The sequence below is a fragment of the Haemaphysalis longicornis genome, unplaced genomic scaffold (assembly GCF_048455015.1).
Source record: "Haemaphysalis longicornis isolate Haplotype H1 unplaced genomic scaffold, Haemaphysalis longicornis Haplotype H1 scaffold_9, whole genome shotgun sequence".
Classification (NCBI taxonomy): Eukaryota; Metazoa; Arthropoda; class Arachnida; order Ixodida; family Ixodidae; genus Haemaphysalis; species Haemaphysalis longicornis.
In genome coordinates this window covers 9,097,677-9,117,255 of record NW_027526460.1, presented here as the reverse complement: position 1 = coordinate 9,117,255, position 19,579 = coordinate 9,097,677, and the positions used below count along the sequence as shown (strand labels likewise).

At 47.9% G+C, this 19,579-nt stretch overlaps 1 protein-coding gene across 2 annotated transcripts in view; it reads right to left on the bottom strand.

Annotated features, from left to right (window-relative positions):
• Positions 1-2,528: 2,528 nt before the first annotated feature.
• Positions 2,529-19,579, bottom strand: part of LOC144152967 (thioredoxin reductase 1, cytoplasmic-like) — a 33,538-nt gene continuing 16,487 nt past the window's right edge. For both annotated transcript variants that reach the window (XM_077684568.1, XM_077684569.1), the window contains 13 exons: positions 19,263-19,477; positions 14,948-15,020; positions 14,797-14,865; positions 14,665-14,712; positions 14,137-14,279; positions 13,154-13,269; positions 11,213-11,438; positions 10,187-10,273; positions 9,467-9,697; positions 8,809-8,916; positions 6,187-6,282; positions 5,964-6,098; positions 2,529-3,025 (listed from right to left, as the gene is read on the bottom strand). In XM_077684568.1, the coding sequence (XP_077540694.1) occupies positions 2,963-3,025; positions 5,964-6,098; positions 6,187-6,282; positions 8,809-8,916; positions 9,467-9,697; positions 10,187-10,273; positions 11,213-11,438; positions 13,154-13,269; positions 14,137-14,279; positions 14,665-14,712; positions 14,797-14,865; positions 14,948-15,020; positions 19,263-19,477 (1,610 nt within the window). In that variant the 3' untranslated portion in view covers positions 2,529-2,962. The remainder of the gene's footprint in view (positions 3,026-5,963; positions 6,099-6,186; positions 6,283-8,808; positions 8,917-9,466; positions 9,698-10,186; positions 10,274-11,212; positions 11,439-13,153; positions 13,270-14,136; positions 14,280-14,664; positions 14,713-14,796; positions 14,866-14,947; positions 15,021-19,262; positions 19,478-19,579) is intronic.

Genomic DNA, 19,579 nt, shown 5'->3' with positions numbered 1-19,579 from the left:
TACGTTAACAGCAGCTGAACAAAATTACTATAAAAAATAATACAAATATAAATTTTAGAATTTCATAGCTTTCCAGGTAGCAATATGCATAGCAACAGCCAACTAAGGCGTCAAGGAAGCACAAAGTTTCGGTTTCGTTCTTTGGCTGGTTCTGCCCGAGTGCACCTGCGCAAGCCGCGCAAGCTGCTTGTGTGACTAGAATGTCTCGTTAACTCCATTTTGTCAGAAATTCACGCGCTTTAGAACCTTCACCCCCTACTCCTAAAGCGTCGACGTCATTCACCCACCTCCATACACTGATCCCTAGACGAGTACGACGTGTTTGCAGTCGTGGGAAACTTGAGGTACGTAGACTCGAACGCTGGTGCCACAGCTGGTACAAAATTTAGAGGGAAAGAACTTGTATCGAACGTTCAATAAAGGTTCTTACTCTCTAAATTTTGTGTTGCACACTCAGAGAATTCACACGAGAGAAACCACAAATATTGGGCCGTATTTGCTGGCAGGCTACGTTAGCCGCCGCATACGCTGCCGTATCCTGGTGAATATATGTCACGTACCTTTCTCAACAGGCGCACTTCCATTTATGGCACTCCTGCCCTGCTCCCATAAAGAGAAAAGGCGTACTCTTGCTCGCTTGTTCGGGATCAAAACCAGCCCTTTCTGAGGCCGCCGCCAACTGCATGAGATTAAAAAAAAAAAAAAAAAGTTTTTTTTAAAATCTCATTGTAGGTGATCGAACCTCGAGTACCTCAGGTGGACTCAACGTTTGACGGAACTGCTGAAAATTGCTCCTCCTACACAATATCACACTATTTTATAGATGCAGCCGAGAAAAGTCTGAGAGCAGAAGTCTGTGGCCCATAAGAAATACAGCAGGAAAGGAAACACACCTCACCCCAGAATCCACTATGGGAGGTGTACCGCTCCGCGACTATGCGCTATGATTTTATGGCTGAATTGCCTAAAAATACTTACCTAATGCGAACCTCAGGAGCTTTTCGTGCTCTTGTGGAAACGATGAAACTCTCACCTGCCAACTGCGACATTACTCAATAAAATTTGAATTGTGCTTTCATTGGTGTTTAAATGCGCAATGAAGGAAACATAGAGCATTGCTCCACTAAACAGGCATACAATCTAGTAGAAGGCCTTTCCCTCAAACGCACGGAAGACCAGTGCATGCGCAGAGCTAAGAACCTGGGAGCCAGTTGACGCTGCATGTATTGGAGGCTGTGCACTACGTTTTTAATTCTTTGTATCCGCTACGTACAACAGGCTACGCATGAACAGGTGTAGTCCTCAATTACAGGCTTTTTCCTGTAGTGTCCCAACAGTGCTCACAGCACACTTTCTGCGAATTCTTGGACCAGGTGCAGCTAATCCACATATTCCAAGCAAAAAGGTGCACGGCATTATTTGTGCAAGAATCTGTTTTGTAATTGTACAACGGCCTTCCATGAACAATGCCCAGCATGGAGTGAAGGGAAAGAATCTGATTACCTTACTAGGGGATAGAAGACTTATCCTGTCTGTTCTTTACGGCGAACCCCCAGTATGGCGAGCTCAAAACGGTTTTGTTCTCGCATTGTCAGCCACAAGGGAGAGCTGAAGTGCTAGTTCAATGACCATGTTACTTCTCACATCCATTGTGCTCATTCCCTCTCTGCAGCTGCAGCAGACAATAGACTGCATTCCTTTCAAGGAGAAAATGCTTGCAGATGCCCACACCACACTTCACTTGCTTAGTATGAACATTTGCTTTTTTGCAGGTATAAAAAAAAAGGCTTAACCCTTTTGCATTGCCTGTAACCATGTGTCTCAACTCAACAAATCCAACCAGAAATCTCTTTAAACGTCTTCACCACTAACTGCGCATTAGTAAACACACTATCCAGGCCAAATCCCACAATGCACTTACACAAAACCAAGTGCGGTGAGTCTCCGAATAGCAAGTGCCATACGTTAATTCACACTGTGGATATCTATTCCCTCTTCAATAGCCAGGGTTCCTGGGAGCATTCTGTTTGCTCCATACCATGCCCCACTGCTACACCCTCAAATGAGCATTTTCGCAACAAGAATACAACGCCACCCAAGTTAATCCATTTATTTGTTAGAACATTCTCGCCAAGCCAAATAAAAACACAGATTAAAAGCTGTTTCGCTCCATTGCTGCAGATTTGTGCCCAGCACAATTGCATGAATCCTATGGAAGAATTCCAGAAATTCTGCCCGGGTGGCAAGATCTGCGTGCATTTTTTTGCACACTGCAAACTGTGCAGCATGCAAGAATCCAACACGAAAATATATGGACGAACAAACCTGATACGTCCAAGGGCGTGGCAGCAACAGGGTTAAACGGGCCACAGTAAGGTGCATGCAGAAAAGTACGCCAACACCAGATCAATGGCAGTCTTTTAATTCCAGCCCCTGAGCCAGAAGCGAGCTCAACAGGTCATCCCTGCGGTGCAGCGTACCCTCTGCACTCCCTAGCCCACAGCCAAGACAGACAGGACACACGTGGCTATGCTTAAATAAATACTCTTTACTCGAAAAAGCGCAACAGAGTATACAGCGTTATGGTAAAAAGACATGGCCAACAGATCCAGCAATCTGGCGCTTGAGCTCGGAGGAACACAGTCTCCACAGCCACATCGGGCGGGTCGCTCTCAGGGAACGAGTTTCGCGAAACCGCCGTCATAAGTCGCACGACGTGCGCAGCCGAAGGAGACTCGCTTCCAAAGACTGGGTGAGTTCTCCCATCGCCAAGGGGCAGCCTGCCCGCCACCCATGCGGTGGGCGCGAGTGGCACAGCAACTCAGGCTACTACGGGCTTGCAGCTAACCTCCTACGACACCGAGAGCATGCTCTGGTGGTGCACTGGTGGTGCACTGGTTGTGCACTGGTTGTGCACTGGTTGTGCAGGCAGGCCGCGTCCCTTTGGCGATGGGGCTTAACCTCAGCAGCCTCCTGCAGTGGTGCTGCCCCCGGACCGCTTGCTCACCGTCAGGGTTGTGAAGAGCTGCGGCACAACAAATGGAAGGGGGAGATTAGGCAGATCGATATAAGAGAGAGAGAGGGAAAAATCAGGGGTAGGGGAATAAAAAAAATCTTACCCTGCCATTAGAGACAGTCACACTTTGCTCGCTCCAGAACCCCTTAAAGCCCAACTGCATTCAAATTTCATCTCGGCCAAATGTAGTTCGTACTACCAAAACAAATGAAAAACGTGATTGGCAGCCTCGTAAAATATGTTTTAATCAGAAATTTTTAAAATAGCTCCGCTGCAGATGACACTGCAGCTGCTGGCAGATAGCGCTAACAGTCATGGGCGCTAACAGCCACTCGCTCACCAGCTGCAATGTCACTGCAGCCTGGCCATAATGGCCGCACTCTTCTCTATTTCGGTTTCCAAATCCCCGATTTTTGCCGGTTGCCTGTGTCGTGCACACGTGCATTTAGGCTGCCATATTTTGTATTTCACAGTCTTTCTGGACAGACTATATTACAGAAATAGGGTTTTCAAGAGGTCAAAATTTGCAGTGCAGTTGGCCTTTAAAAGACACACAGTTCAAAATTTAAATTTTTGGGGTTTAATACACCGAAGCTACACCTGGGCTATGAGGCGCGCCCTAGTGGATAGCTCCGGATTTATTTTGGCCATTTGGGGGCCTTTAACGTGCGCCAAATTCTTGACACGGGCATTTTTCACTTTTTGCATTCACCTTTTTGAAGAAAAAAAAACATGCTGCTTATTTTGTTGCAAGCATTTTAACTGAGTTCGGAACACAACAATTTCGCAGTTCATGCTGAAGGCTTTTTTTTTTTATTTATTTTAAAGGTCAGCTAAATTCTGCTTTCAAACCGGTACCAAATATTGAAGAAAAGATGCTGCCTTGTGCAGTGTATAACTACTGACTAAAAAGTTGAGATTTGTTGACAGATTCTTTGAAAGATTGAAAAATTGATAAGATTTCCAAAGCTTTCTTGAAACATGTGCTCAAAAAACTGGGGTCCATTGCATATTACACATTATTTCCTGAAGATATCATAAATAGCACTTGTGGATAATTAAAGGGAGCACAAAGACAGCATACAACTTTCCTTCACCTAATAGACTGCAATGGCAGAATGACATAGTCAAGTTTAAATACAGACAGCTTTTTAAGTAGGCTATGTAATTAAAAAAGAGGGAAGAAGAAAACCAAACCCTTGCTGTCTGAGATGAAGGGTATTTGCACCTGAAGCCACTGTGGGCTTCAAAATAATTGAGCCTGAGATTTAAAATAGTGGCATTTTAGAGTAATCAGAAAATTAAAATGGTCACAGTACAAAAACTAGCAAAAAAAAAAAATCGGTAACGTTACCGCAGAAGCTCTTCTAACAGTGCAACCCCATCAAAATTTAACAGTGCGAGAAGCTTGCTATGGCTCGTTTCACGATCGAAGCATTGCGTGTTTTCGGTGTGCTCAAGCTGTCCCATTCCAACCAAACACACACCCAAGCCTCAGGTTCCCCGCCTAAGGCAAGCAATGAAGCTCATGGCCACACCATTCACACGAGTGAAATTGTCTCACATTTTGTCTAAGATGGTGCCAGCCCCATTTCTGGTTTCTACTAAACTACATCTGCTGACCCATAGGCACAGTGACTGCCTGTTATTTGCCTGCTGCTCCAAATATGTCACAAGCATAGAGTTTCTTACAATATAACTAGAGGGGAAACTGGCGCTGCGATCGTACGCCTCAATGGGCGTGATGGGTAGTTGTGGATTCGGATTGGCGCTTGATGGCTCGTGGAACTTACTATGGATTGCAGGCAGTTTCCTTTTCGTTTTTGATTTGCATGAACGCATTTGCTTAGGCGGGGTGTTGGGAGGAGTGATCAAAAATACGTTTCTCCTTGAACTGCATGCCTCGCGTGCACTGACGCCGCCCTGAGTGGAATGTTTTACAACCAGAGTTACGAATTGGGTGGGTTATCAATGCATTGCCGCACAGCGAGCATGAAAACACAAATGACGGCGCTCTGTGCGGCGAAGTTGTCTGCTAATTAGGAGTTGCGGCGCTGCTCATTCGGCAGAGCAATGTATTGTCAAAGGTGACGACGGTTGCGAATCGCTTGGAACAGCCACACCTTTCGTGCGAACGCCGGCTCCTACGGCGTAGAACAGCAGCACCGGCGGCTGATAGGAACGCAGCTTAATGGATGTCACTAATTCACGCAAGAATAACTTGTCCAAAGGTAATCGGTTTCTTTTTTCTTATGAGCACAAAACTTCTCTTACTATTACAAACCACCAGTGCCGAAACTTTTACAAGTAGTTTTTAAAGAAGTCCGCGTCCTGCTGTAGTTGGCGGAAAATGGCAAACCTGCTCCACAAACCTTCTCAACTCCGCGTCTGCTTTTTATTTAAACGCGCCGTTTTATTTCGTACAAAACCGGTTTTTCGTCACTAACTTTTTTGTTCTCCATGTAATTTGTAAACGGAGAACCGGGCAATAAGAGCTTTTTTGTCAAAAAACACAATTTGCGCAGCCATAAGCCCGTTTTGATCCTACGCAATCCGGTTCCAAAACTACCCATCATTCCCATTGAAGCGTAAGCGCCGCTGCCATGTTCGCGTTGACACTAGCGCCAGTTTCCCCTCTAGTTATTTGTATGAAACTCTATGGTCACAAGGACTGGTGCTACGCAAAGGGTTACAAAGCGAGTGGGTAGTCTGAAATTTGCCTGTTCAAATGTCCACTCCTGCATGAGGAAAGCACTGTTCCCCACCAGTCCAGACTGTAGTGACATGTGAATTTCCAGACCTTCCAAGCAACAGCAAAGTTGCACGATGACCCCATCGTCCCTTCGTGAAGACACATAGATGACTCCCACAAAATGCAACAAAAAACTTGAGGCAGGACACAGTCTTCATCAAGGGGGGGGGAGAGAGAGAGAGAGAGAGAGAGTACCTCGGCGCACGTCGGGTGTATGCCAATGGTGGCGTCCAGGTCGGCCTTGGTGGCATTCAGCTTCATAGCAGTAGCAAAGCCCTGCGTCACCTCGCCAGCGTTGGGCCCCAGGTAGTGGAAGCCAAGGATGCGATTCTGAAACGGCCAGGCAGGGAGAGAAGACATGTCAGAGCTATAGCTCACTGTGGGCGGGGCACGGGGGGTGAGGAGGGAGGGAACTCACGCGTTCGGGGATCAGGCAGACGATCTTCAAGTAGCCGGCATCGGTCCCCCTCTTGGGGAGAGTCCACTCGAGCGGCGTGAAGTTTGCGTGGAAGACCTGCACGAGGATGAGATTGGAATAGTCGTTAAGGCAATCGCTCACTTTCACTACAATTTGGTGACGGGATGTTTTTAAACCAAATTATCCTATTGGTCCGCCCATACGTATCACAGCTGCCATTACAGGGATAATGAAAACAACATACAGCTTACCAGCATCAAAAGATTGGCTCACCAGAATAAGTCAAGCCAGTTTTGGCTTGAATTTTAATTAGATGAGTTATACTGAGAAAAGCTAAATAAAAAAATAAAGTAGCAACTCAACAGCTGCTTTCCAGCCCCTAACTCATGTTGAAATATGCCTAAAGGCACATTCCCACTGGCGATGCGCCTCGTCGCGCGACGAAAAGCGACATGCCGGCCGTCGCTTTTCGGCGTTTTGCGACGGCGGAGCAGATCGCTCTCGGTCCGAATTCCCTCGTCGCGCGACGGCCCCGCAAAACCGGTAAGCCAATCATGGCCGCGGAGTACGCTGACGTAGCCGGAAACGAAACGTTTCTTTACATCCGGTATGCAAACGCTGCGGGCGGGCGGGCGAGGACGAGCCGCCGCCGCCACCGCCGCTGGCTCGCTAGGCCAGGCGCTTGGCCCGCTATCGCTGTACCCGCCGGGTCGGGCCGGCAAGCAACTTCCCGTGTGCATTGGTTCTTTGGTCAGTGGCTTCAGCGTACGCGTGCACTAATCAACGAATAGCGTGGAACTCATCAGTGTGGAGAAGCGTGTATGGATTGTAAAAGCAAGCAATCATCGTATAGAGCTAGGTGGACAGCGAGACGGTAGGTTGACTTGCGGCCTCTTCGTTCTATCGGCGACTGGTAAGCACGCGTAGAGTTCGGTGGCGTCAGAACTTTGCGCCTGTGAAAAGAAGCGACATTTGTGGGTCGTGATGCGGGTGTTGTGGCGTAAAAGCAAGCGTGTGCATTTCTTCGTGCAATAATATGTTGAAAAGAGCCTTCTTGAGTTTGTTATTTTCTGCTCCTCCCGCAACCCGCAAATGTTTTGGCATTGCTCCAGGTTAGTAGCATGTGTTTTAGCTTGATTTCTACCTGCTTTTGTCGCGTAACATCATTTTCTTTGACTGCGAATGGTTGACGCACCAATGAGGTCGTACAAGTCGGGAAGCAGCTGCGCGGAACGCAGTCGCATCATCGCAAGTGCGAACACCACCTCAAGGCCTCATCGCGTGACGCGCGCCGTCGCGCGACGAGACAAATTGCCAGTGGGAATGTGCCTTAACTTGCATGATTGGCTGAGTATTAGCAGAGTACTAAAGTAGTTCCAAAGGACTGCAGCTAGTTTCACATAAAAAGAGCATTATTTTCTTGCATTTAAAAATACAACAAATGGGCAGCTAGGGTTTCAAATAAAAATACTACCATTATTTTCTTGTATTTAAAGAGAGGACAAATGGCCGCAGTGAAATAATGCAAGAGAAATCATCATGAATTGGAGGTGGACCCTACCAGCACCTTTGCAAGCTGTGGCGACACTGCATCATGCAACAGTGCAACAACGTTGGAAGTCGAAAGAATTACACACAAATCATGCCAATCTCACAAGACACTAAGGGTTTAGGTGACCTTGCGCCATGCGATTCCAGTCACTTTATTCATCCAAAGCAAGAATACAGTCAGAGTCTATGGCTACAGAGTCACACGGCACAGGGTTATGACATACTGAAATGCCCCAGTATGTTCTAACAGGTTTGGTCAGGGATTCCAAACTTCGTTTCTGCACAACAGTGCGAACTCAGTGTACTGACTGCCTGTTTTTTGCCTGCTCCCTTAAATATGTCACAGGGGGCTCATGTAATGGTGCAACAAGCGGGCAATTTGGAGTTAACCCCTTTGAGCACTAATTCCTGGGTGATGGAAGCGACGTTTCCAGTCAAACGAAACTGCAGTGGGCTATGAGCTACCTGATGTGTTGAGTGAAGAAAAGTTCTGAAGTTCTAAATTGCCCTCGCGCTTCCTTTAGCAGCCATGAATGCAAAACACAATCTTGCTCAATTTGAAAGAACTAGTCCTGATAACTCACCCAGCACTACCCAGCCTAAAAAGAAGTTTCTTTTTTGTTCACTTAAACACAAGAAACATTAAAAACTCTCAAAATTTGCACCACACATCATCAGCAGCGATGCAGTAGAAGGAAATACGAGAAACAGCCGTCAGTGCTCTCATGGAACGTTAACACTCGAGGGACACAATCAAAGTGAACTAGAGGCCCCATTACAATCACTGTCATATTTCTTGGCAGTGGCTTTGGTCAGCAGCTGCTAATGGCACAAACAAGGTTTTGTGACGTCTTAGAGACCTCTCCAGAAAATGGCTGGGGAGTTGCTACCGCTCGATCTGTTTCATTTGATATCTCCATTATGTGCTTCAAAGGATAAAATTAGTACCATTGTTATCGGGAGAAAGCAGCCTTTTCATGAATTAAACTTGTGTTTTGTCTTCAAACTCCCTCTACAATAAGGCAGCCTGGGAAGAAAAAGGCAGCCTCGATGCTCCGGCATCTTGCTCACCTCGATGTTGTCTTCCCCAAACTTCGCGATGGCGTCCGCTTCCGAGTATCCGATGCAGCCATACTCAATTGGCGTGAACACAGTTGTAGGCACGTTGGTGTAGTCACACTGCAAGCGTCATGGCACAAGTGAGCTCCGGAAACAACAAAGAGTTGCTCACTAATTCCACTACTTTTTGCCAGGAAATGGGGCTGCAAAGCACCAAGAATGTCCATCAAGTGTTCCACTTCTAAGAGGAACAAGGCAACTTTTCGCAAGTTATATAAAAAAAAGCCTTAAGCAACAAGCGTTAAGCAACAACGACCAGTGGTACAATTATCATAAACTTTCACATTGGGCTCGACCATGCAATGGTGGACACACCATCAACCAGTCTACTTGTGAAGCATTCATATCTCAAGATGCATGGGGTTCTTTTTTCGAACACGTATAAGCTTTCTCGTTCCTTCCTGCCTTGAAAACTCTTACTACTGCCCGAATTCCTTAGCAGTTGCTTCTTGCTCCAAGGCATCAACCAGCCTGCACACACATAACCAAGTGTGTATGTACTGAATGATGCCCAGCCTTGCACTGCACGTAACCTTTCAGCACATGTGGCTGGCAGCTAGTAACGGGGCCCCAGGATGGGGAGGCGGTGATCGCCCTGGACGGGACTGACCTGGACGTCGCTGCCGTCGTAAAGCCTGCGTGCCAGCAGGATGCCCGCCTGGATGGCGACGGGGGTGAGCTCGGGCCGGCCCTCGAGCACGTCACCCACAGCGTAGATGTGGGGCACGTTGGTCTGCTCGTTCACTGTGGGCAGCTTGCCCGTCTTGGGGTTCGCCCGCACGCCCGCCTCTGCCAGGCCCAGGCCACTCGTGCAGGGCTCGCGCCCCACCGCAAACAGGACCTGCATTGGGGCCCAGGACATCCAACTCTCCAACACTTGCGCGTGAATCCGACATAAAACGGGGCTAAAACATTTTTCATTCACGCAAGATGGGTATGTTTGTATCTAGAAACAATTAAAAAACTTATGGCTAGGAACGAGAATGGCACCCCCTCATTGACAGTGCCAAACAGAACTCAAATGAAAGCTAGAGGGTCACTAAGTGAGGTCAATGAACCCATGTGGTTTTGCAGAGGAATTTCTATGCTCTTCGCAAACATGTCGCTGCCCCATTTTCAAGCAGTGGCTACCTGGGCAGCACAACTAGCATGCTATAACAGCACGTGCTCATTTCAGCAAGTCAGCTTGGGTATACTTCGACGACCGTTATTATCTTCCCATTTGGAACAATCGCTTGGCTTGGTGAAACGGCAAAATGAAGAGCTCCTGTTAGCTGCAACAAATACGATGGACTTGCAAACTGCAAACTTGAAGCACGAGAGTACTCACCGTGTTGAATTCTTCAACGATTTCAGCACCATCAGCATTTGCATAGACCCTCACTTTTCCAGGGGATCCCTGCTCGATCAGCTCCAACTAGAAAGTACAAGGTGCATTGCTGTATTGACCAGTCTTGCCACCACACCAGCAATTTTTCTTGAGCTACACTCTAGTGACCAGAGTGGTGTCAGCTAGCAAACGGAACACAGCACCTTAAAAAATAAACGAGAGCTTACAGGGCTCTGTACGACGATGTTAAATGCAATTGCGATGGCATGCCTTCTCTCATGAATGAGCCCTGAACAATTTATTAATTAAATGGCAATTGTAAATTAACCCCAGCAAGACAGACAGGAATATTTCAAGTGCCAAACTACTATGCAAGTGTCTTTTACATGGTTCTAATACATGAAAACCACCGCACAATTTGTGCCTCAAACACAATTTTTAACAGAAAAGGACATCTATAACACAGAGTTGTAGTTGGTTGGCTGGTTGCTACCTTCAGATCAGGAACATACCTGTGTGGAAGGTTGGCCAAGAAGCTTTCTACCAAAGTAGGCTGACCACACGCGCCACTTCCTTCTTTACTTTGGCAATGATTGATTGTTTGATTTGATTGATTATGGGGCTTAACGTGCCAAAACTACGAAGGTTATGAGGTGCGCCATAGTGGAGAGCTCCAGATTAATTTTTACCACCTGGAAATCTTTAACATTCGTTGAAATCTCAAACACGGACGTTTTCGCATTTATTTCGCCTCCATCATAAAAGTGGCCGCTGCGGCTGGGAATCGAACCCACATCCTTGGGGTCAGCAGCAGAACGTGTGTCAATAAACTTAACACCTGGTGTTCGTTGGTGTACCTCACAAGCTCTGGACTCCGTTTGCCATATGCATAAGCTCAGCTAGATGCTAGGAAGGGAATACAAGAACACTTCCATACCAAGGAGTGCATGAGACCGAATGCTCACCCACACCCCTTCCCCCTCCCCGGGTAGACAGGCACCCGTGCAGCCACCCCGACAGACCTACCTTGGTGGGCACGCAGGGCCGGAGGAAACGGACCCCCTCGGCGGCCATGTAGTCCCCAATGCGCTCGGCCATGTCCTGGTCGAAGCCCCGCAGCAGGATGGAGCGTACCATGACCGTCACGTCCAGGCCGATGCCGCGCAGGAAGCCCGCACACTCCAGGGCCACGTACGACGCCCCCACCACCAGCGTCTTGCCCGGGCAGCAAGGGTGGAAGAACAGGTCGTCGCTGCACAGGGAGGAACCAATCACGGGTCAACCCCTCCTGAAGTGGGCGTGCACCAACAACTTTGGTTCCCCCACCCGCATTGTGCGGAGATAGCACAGTCTGTACAGCACTGAGCCGCTGCTGTGCACACCCGGGTTCAAATCCCACCAGATCACACGAGCGGTTTTTATTTATTCACTCTTTACAGCAGCGGCCACTTTTTTGACCACACAACAATGGCACTTTTTCACAGAATGGGGCATTAAGGAAGAAACGCGAAAGTACACTTGCTACTGAAACCGAATTCGCGATGCCAAGCCTCACATTCAGATGACACGGCAGGCCACAACTGCCTACAAATTGCAAGAGGTTGAAATCTACTACCTGCCTCTTCCTGTGCCCTGTACATACACAGCAATCACAGAACAGACTGTCACAGGGGCGATGCAGAGTGTGTTAGCAAACAAACGTCAAACATACACCATACAACATGGGGACTGATTCTGCAGTTTCATCGACGGTTCGATCAGGAGCAGGATGTATGCAGTCTTGTTCGCCATTGGTTGCCTAACTGACTATCTGTGCATATCTGTATAGAACATACGTAAAAAGTACACAATGCTTCTGCTGCCACTTTTCATTATTTCAGCCAAAAAGGGCAAGACAAGGGCATAGATGCAAGCATGGACAAAGATGTCCTGAACCTTTGACAAGTACCAGAGCAAAGCATCCTCCACTGAAAATATAATTTCTAATAACTCCCCCCCCACAAGTTGACAGAGCTAACAGACAGATGTTGCAGCCAACCACAAGGTTTTGTTTTTCGCAAACCATGCAAAATTCGACAAGGGGGATTATTCTAGCAGGAACCAGTAGCTTGTACACGTAAATGAACCTCAACAGACAGCCACAATAATCTGAAACAGTGCAAAATGAGGCGCGTGCACACAGGCACACACACACCATTACCGTACTTACCTGATTCTAATGCGCCCCCGATTCTAACGCGCACCCGATTTTCCTAGCAAAAAAACCGAAAAAACTTGCACCTCCGATTGTAACGCGCACGGAACTTTGTGACCCAGACAAACGAATGCGACGAGAGAAACGGACGATTTATTTCCCAAAATAATCTCACTCCTCGTCACTCTCCGCTGACCACAACATCTCGTCCTCGGTGCCGTCAAGCGCATGCACGATGCCACACTTCTGAACGAATTAATGTTCAACCATGGTCTATGGGATCGTGGCCCACGCCTCGCACGCCCATCCCGCGAGCTTCTCCGGAGGCGCACGCTTCAGCCGACCGCTCGTTTTGAACACGTGAGAGCCGCTGCTGCCATTGCTATTATCAAGCGCGCAAGTGGAACGATTTGACGATTTGTGAGAATGCCGATAGAAAAGCCTAGGCGCCTATGCTTCCTGCGTCCGAAAACTCGTTGCTAAAAGGTTTGGCGCCATCTTGAGATGGCGATGGCGATGGGTGGGACGAAATTTCCGCTGTTTCGGCAGTTTCGGTTTCGTATCCGATTCTAACGCGCATGCGATTTTTCGGGCTATTCTTCCGGAAAAAAAGTGCGCGTTAGAATCGGGTAAATACGGTAATTAAAGAGGCTTGCTTTTTTAATGGCATGTACTTTGTGCAATATGCACACCTCAAAAGGCAGCGACGTTCACAGTTCTAGAGCCAGAAGAAGCCAGCCACAGCCACATTGGCCACTGATGAATGCACATACCTTGTAATCGCATACTCCTTGGCCCCGGGAATATCGGGGTACCGTGGTCTTTCACCCATGGCCAGGAGGAAGCTGTGCGATGTTATGAACTTCTCCTTGCCTTTCTTGTCTGTCAGCTGTGGTAAGAGGAAGAGTTGACAAACTTACTAACACCACAAAAACAAACAAAAAAAAAGCCGTAAATGAGTCTCTGCTGGCTCATAAATTATAAGTAGCGTTGTTCGTTTTTGAGGTAAAACCCTATTTTACCCAATTTTTACACCCTGAACACTTTTCAGGAGAATCGGGTTAAACCCCACTTCTCCCCGAATGAACCTTATCAAAGTAGTGATCGTCACAATTGTGGGCCGACGGCCGGCCATTCTCCACCAGCACTTGCTGCAAGCAAGCCCCACAAACACAGCTTTCTCACTCACTGATTATTGGCATGACTCTACCGCTCACTACCACAGGTTGGCAAATGCTGCACTGACATTGTGCCTATCTAAGCAAGCTGTGATGCCGAGAGAACTTTCTCCCAGCTGAGATATGCTTAACAACCGGACAGGCCTCGAATGAAGACCAACATTTTATGCATGCAGATGATAATGTATGTAAACAAGGATCTGTAAAAAAAATCGATGACCAACTTTTTGTAAAGTGTAATTCCTTAGAAGTTATAGACACTCTTCACTCATTATTACTCAGTTTCCAAAGAAACACCAAACTTCCGAGAGTAATTGCTAGAGGACCTAGAAGACCCTGATGTCCCCCCAGATACTAGCTGGAAACAAACACCAACTTTAACGCATTAGGGTTAAGAAGCTCGTGATACCTTCTGATAAACTGAGTACATTACATAGTACATCTGTAGATTTAACCAGAAAAAACCGTAATTTCGGAATGGTTTTAGAAATAAGTTCTATTGATCCCCAATTATCAGTTAAAAAAAATGTTATCGCTTCAAACAAGACCCACCCAGCCTCGCTGTTAAAGGCCCTCACCTTCAGCTTGTGTGGATCCACGAACTGGGCATAGGCGTTCAGGTAGTCCACTTTGGCCTCCCGCAAGCTCACGCGGTACTTCCAGTTGAGCGACGAGATGTAATCCCGGACGTTGCCCCGCATGGTTTCCCACTTGAACTGAACTGCATCACGTCGTGCACAAAGTCAGAGAAGCACATTCCTCACCACATCACTCTGCTCAAATCACATAAAAAGCAAGTTTTTTAGAACCGCTACATCACTTCCACAAAATACTTACAAAGTTAAGGTACTGCAACATTTGCTCCCAGCTAGGTCTCTATTTACAATCCACAGCCATCTGCCTTTTTTGCAATTAAGACATTTACAACCTATTCACAGTCTGCCCATATTTTATTTGCAGTAAAATATGGGCAGCACTGGTCAAGAATTTTTGTCTCCCCTTGTCAGCCTCAAAAAAAAAAAAAAAAAAGAGGCTTGTGGGCCCTCTACAAATACGGTCACGTTGTGGGTTTATTTGGAAAGAAAGCAAGTGCCAGTAGTGCGTACCATCGTGTGTCTGCCACCCAAAGTTCGTGGAGTCCTTGATGCCCTGACCTGAAGCAAACAGGAACGGTCAGCTCAGCCATCTGCCAGTGCACGGTAATGAAGTGGACAAGAATATGTACGGCGACTGCGTACCTAGTAAGGCCGCCTGGTGCATGAGCTTCTTTGGTATGCAGCCAACATTTACACACGTGCCACCCAGACCTGCAGTGGAAGGAAGCAGGGAGGTGTTGAACTTCCCAACCAGTGCAGCCACTCTACGACATTTGAGAGCTCCAGAACGTACCCCAGGAAGTGCCCTTTGGGGTCGGCTTGACAAAATCACAGACTGCTACTCTCTTCCCAAATCTGGCGGCTTCCTGTAAAAACAAATGGTTTTTTGTTTACTGGAAAAGCCCTCACAAAAGAAGAAATAACTAGAAATCTTTCAAGAACTACGCAGTATCAGAACAGTAGAATGCCTTTCTTAGAAATAAGAGAAGGCGATGGTGTACAGAAGGTGTACGGGGAGTTACACCAATAATTGGAACACTTTAAACTTTTTTCCTGGGCAAACCTCTGCTCGGTTCGCGCTCAAAGTTCACACGAAAGGTAGCATGTTATAATCTATTTTGTTTGACACCGGGAGCAACGACGGTACTTACCTGTTCATTCTGAGAATAAATAAAAACGATTTTCGCATATGGGAAAATAGTGGCCGATTTGGACGTGCCAGCCAGTGCAAGATGATCTTAGAACGAAGGCACCACCTGGGGTATGCAGGGCAAAACGGACGATGGGGATTCGCGCTCCTTCCACGGCAGGAAGGAGCCAAGTGAGGTCACAGGCGATCAGAACATGTGAAAGCAGGTGAGAAAACAAATCCAATGTTTATTGGCAACAATGAACCGTGGGAATCTTGGTTGGTATCAGCTTTATGCAACTATTTGTGATCATTGCAAACTACGGACGAAAGAGACTTTTTAATTGTCTGCTACCTCATTTGGCTCCTTCCTACTTGAATCCCCATTGTCCATTTCGCTCTGCAAATTCAAAGGGGGGTGGGGGGGTGGCGTAGTTTTGCTTGCACTGGCTTGCACGTTCAAATCGACCGCCATTTTCCCAAAGGCAAAAATCGTTTTTAATAATTTTCAGAACAAACAGATAAGTACCGTCATTGTTCCCAATATCAAACAAAAGAGACCACGAAATGCAACCTTCGTGTAAAGTTTGAACGCAAATTAAGCAGCAATTCGCTCAGGAAAAAAATTTTACTGTTTCAATTATCGTCATAACACCATCTATGTTCCACACCAAGGTTACTGAAAGGAAAAATAAAAGCGTGCAACTATACTGGGAAATTTGATTACTATTTATGTTGGGCATCACTCATTAACTGAGACCGGTTTCCTTTGATACAAATGTACAGGCGGTCACAGAAGAAACCGGACCAAGCGAGCGGTGCGCGAAAACTATCGGCGCGACACCTTCTGGCCCAGCGCCTGCTGTCGAGATAGCGGAGGGCGCATGCGTGTCCCTCCCTATAGTTTGTGCATGTCAGTTTCCTTGATTTCGGGTGCAGCACTTTGATCCTCTCCAATGCGACGCGCGGCGGCGCCTTGCGCGGTGCGCCTACTGACCGGGCGTGATGCATGCCAGCAGCCGGCAGCGTGCGCCATGCGCTGATACCGCGTAACTGTGCGTTCATCTGAGAATGTTCGTTCGGCGCTCTTTTTATCATTTTATTGACTGAAACGCTAACTGGAGCTGAAGAAAGGCTTCGATAAAGATTCACACATGACTGAACCAGTGCTGGTCGTTATGCGACAAACACACAGTTGATAGAACTAAAAACTGCGATTTTTTTTTAATTTCGAGTTCTTCCCGTGCGGCATATGAGAGGCGGTTTAAAGATTGGAGAAGGGAAGAAAGTAGGAAGGAAAGAGTTTATTCGCTTCGGAAAAATAGACCGAAATACACAGCTGTCGGTGTGAATGAATTGCTATCGAAAAGCAATGAGGCGTTTCCTTCCATGTCACCCATTGGACAGTGATAGCTATGAAGCGTATAAAGCACGTAACTCGTCCTGCGTGGGCATATTCGTGAAGAATGCCTTCCCGGGTCCCCATCGAGCAACGGAGGCACATCGTGCGACTTTTCATCGAAGGGACTACTCAGTGGGAAAGTTGCCACCTCACCGGGAGGTCTAGGATTTCTGTAAGCCGCATTATTCAAGCTTACCGCGATGATCAGGGCAGACTCATTGACGCAGAGCGCAGAGGGCGGACTAAAGTCACCAGTGAGGAGCAGGAACTACTGATTGTCTCAGCCGCTGTGGCAGATCCCCTCCTGTCTGCAAAAGAAATTCGACAGGAGCTGTCATTGAATGTCTCTTGCGAGACAATTCGAAGACGACTAAAGGAGGCGGGACTCGGGAGTTGCGTGGCAGCGCAGAAGCCGCGCGTGACGGATGGCCAGAGGCTGGAAGGGCTGGAGTTCGCCCGGGCAGTGGAGCGGTGGACAACAGACGAGTCGAAGGAAGTTATATTCACAGACGAATCGACTTTCTCCACTCGCTGGGATCAACAGCGGCGTGTTTGGCGTCCGATGAGCTGCAGGTACGAAACTAAACTGTGAAACATAGCTGGTAATGTGCGTTCTAGATGATATATAAACTACTACAGTGTAAGAGGTCAAATCGGGAGCACGGTTTAATGTGAGAATTGAGCATTCCTTCGGGGGTCCCGAGTGCAACGCTAAGCGTAATTGTTAAGGCTAGCAATGCATAACTGCCTGTTAACTATATTTCGGAGCAACCGATGTACAATGTCCCTGTAAATTTTATTCAGCTGGGTTCATTTGAAACGTTTTCATTGTAGTTTTATAAGCAACGTTTGTTAAGCGTTTCTTGTCGCATTTTTCTACGAAACACTTCAGGTAACCAGCGTCGGCTAACGGGGCTTTTGTAATTCGCGATGTGGAAAGAGGATGAAATTGATGCATAGTTTTATACGGGATACTGTTCGCCTACGTGGAAGTCGGGGTGCAGCCTCCCTCTAAAAAAATGTGCCAGTAATTTCAATCGATGTAAACTATCAAACATGGCGAATGTCCTTTCATTGATTTAGCAACTATACCCTTTGAATATCTTCGGAGATATCTTTCCTCGGAGATATCTTTCCTGAATGTATTTCTGTATTTAGCACGATGGTATTTAGATACCAGCCCGGCTACATCCAAAGCGTCCTTTCCAGTGGGAGGTGCTCCGTCAGCGTATGGGGCGCAATGAGTGCGGACGGCCTGGGACCCCTCGTCAGAATTTCTGGGCCATTCAATGCTTCCCAGTACTGTAACATCATTTCGACAAGTCTGCTCCCCTACGTCCTGGACGGGTGCTTTATCCTGCAACAGGACCGAAACCCTGTCTTCACAGCACGAGCCGTGAGGTCACTGCTCGAGGACCACACGTTGCGACAGCTGCGGTGGCCTCCGTGTGGGGCAGACCTAAATCCGATAGAAAATGTGTGGGGGATTATGAAGATGAATCTCGGCAAATGAAATAACTGCGGTCGCACGGCGGACGAGTTGTGGCAGGCAGTGGAAAATGAATGGGGACGCTTGCGCCCCCGTCCCGAAATCATAAAGTCGCTTTATGAGTCGCTCCCCCGACGCATTCATGAAGTTATCCAAAACGACGGAAACTTCACACACAATTAATTAGGGGAACTACTCGGACAATCACCGATGTCTTTTTTTTTGTTCCGAACCGAATAAACCTTCGCTGTATACAGTTCTTGCTATCAACTGTGTTCGTCGCATAACGACCAGCACTGTTTTAGTCGTGTGTGAATCTTTATCGCAGCCTTTCTTCAACGCCAGTTTGCGTTCCAGTCATTAAAATGATAAAAAGAGCGCCGAACAAACATTCTCAGAGGAACGCACAGTTACGCGGGATCAGCGCATGGCGCACGCTCCCGCGTGCTGCCAAGCATAACGCCCGCTCGGTAGGCGACCCGCGCAAGGCGCTGCCGCGCGTCTCATTCCAGAGGAACGGAGTGCTGCAGCCGCGGTCAAGGAAACTGACATGCACAAACTATAGGGAGGGACACGCATGCGCCCTCCGCTATCTCGACAGCAGGCGCTGGGCCGGAAGGTGTCGCACCGATAGCTATCGCGCGCCGCTCGCTTGGTCCGTTTTATTCTGTGGACGCCTGTACCTTGTTCAGCTGCAAAAGTGACATCACAAGAGTACAAGGCTTGCAACCAATCAATTGTGAGTCAGAACAGAAGGAGTAAAGCGGGAGTTAAAAAGAGATAAAAAAGAATTCAATATTAAATCCTATTTTAGAAAGACTTCCAAGAGCAGAGACTGCAATGACAGCTGTATTTGTGACATGTCTTCTTAACAGAGAGAGATAACTGCTCTTGAAAGAGAGACAGCGGGGCGCCAAGTCCCACTGCCTCTCGTAAAGAGCATGTCCCTGCTCACAGTGAGGACCTGGATAAGTGGCCGTCGTGAGAATGGTTACCGAGGCAAGTTCTACGCGACGACGTGCAAGTGTACATCCGCGCAGATTTGTGCACACACCCCATGCTACGACAAGGCGAGAAGAGGCCCCCACCTTGGACGCCGCCAGGCCGCCCGAGCCGCCACCAATGACCACCAGGTCGTAGTCATAGGCAGCACCGGAGCCCAGCAGTTGGCCCAGAGTGCCTGCGCTGTGGGCAGCAGCCGTGTCGTCGCTGCCGCCAATCAGCTCCCCACCGACAAACACCTGGGGCACGCCCGGAAGGCCGGTCTTCTGCGTCAGGGCCTCTTGCACGGACGGGCCATACTCTGCGCAGCCAGGAAGTGGGGGGACCCTCCCCTGAAGCGGACTTGCACCTTCTTGTGCAACTGGGCCCCCAAGGGCAGGGAGGGGCGAGTTCATACAGAAGG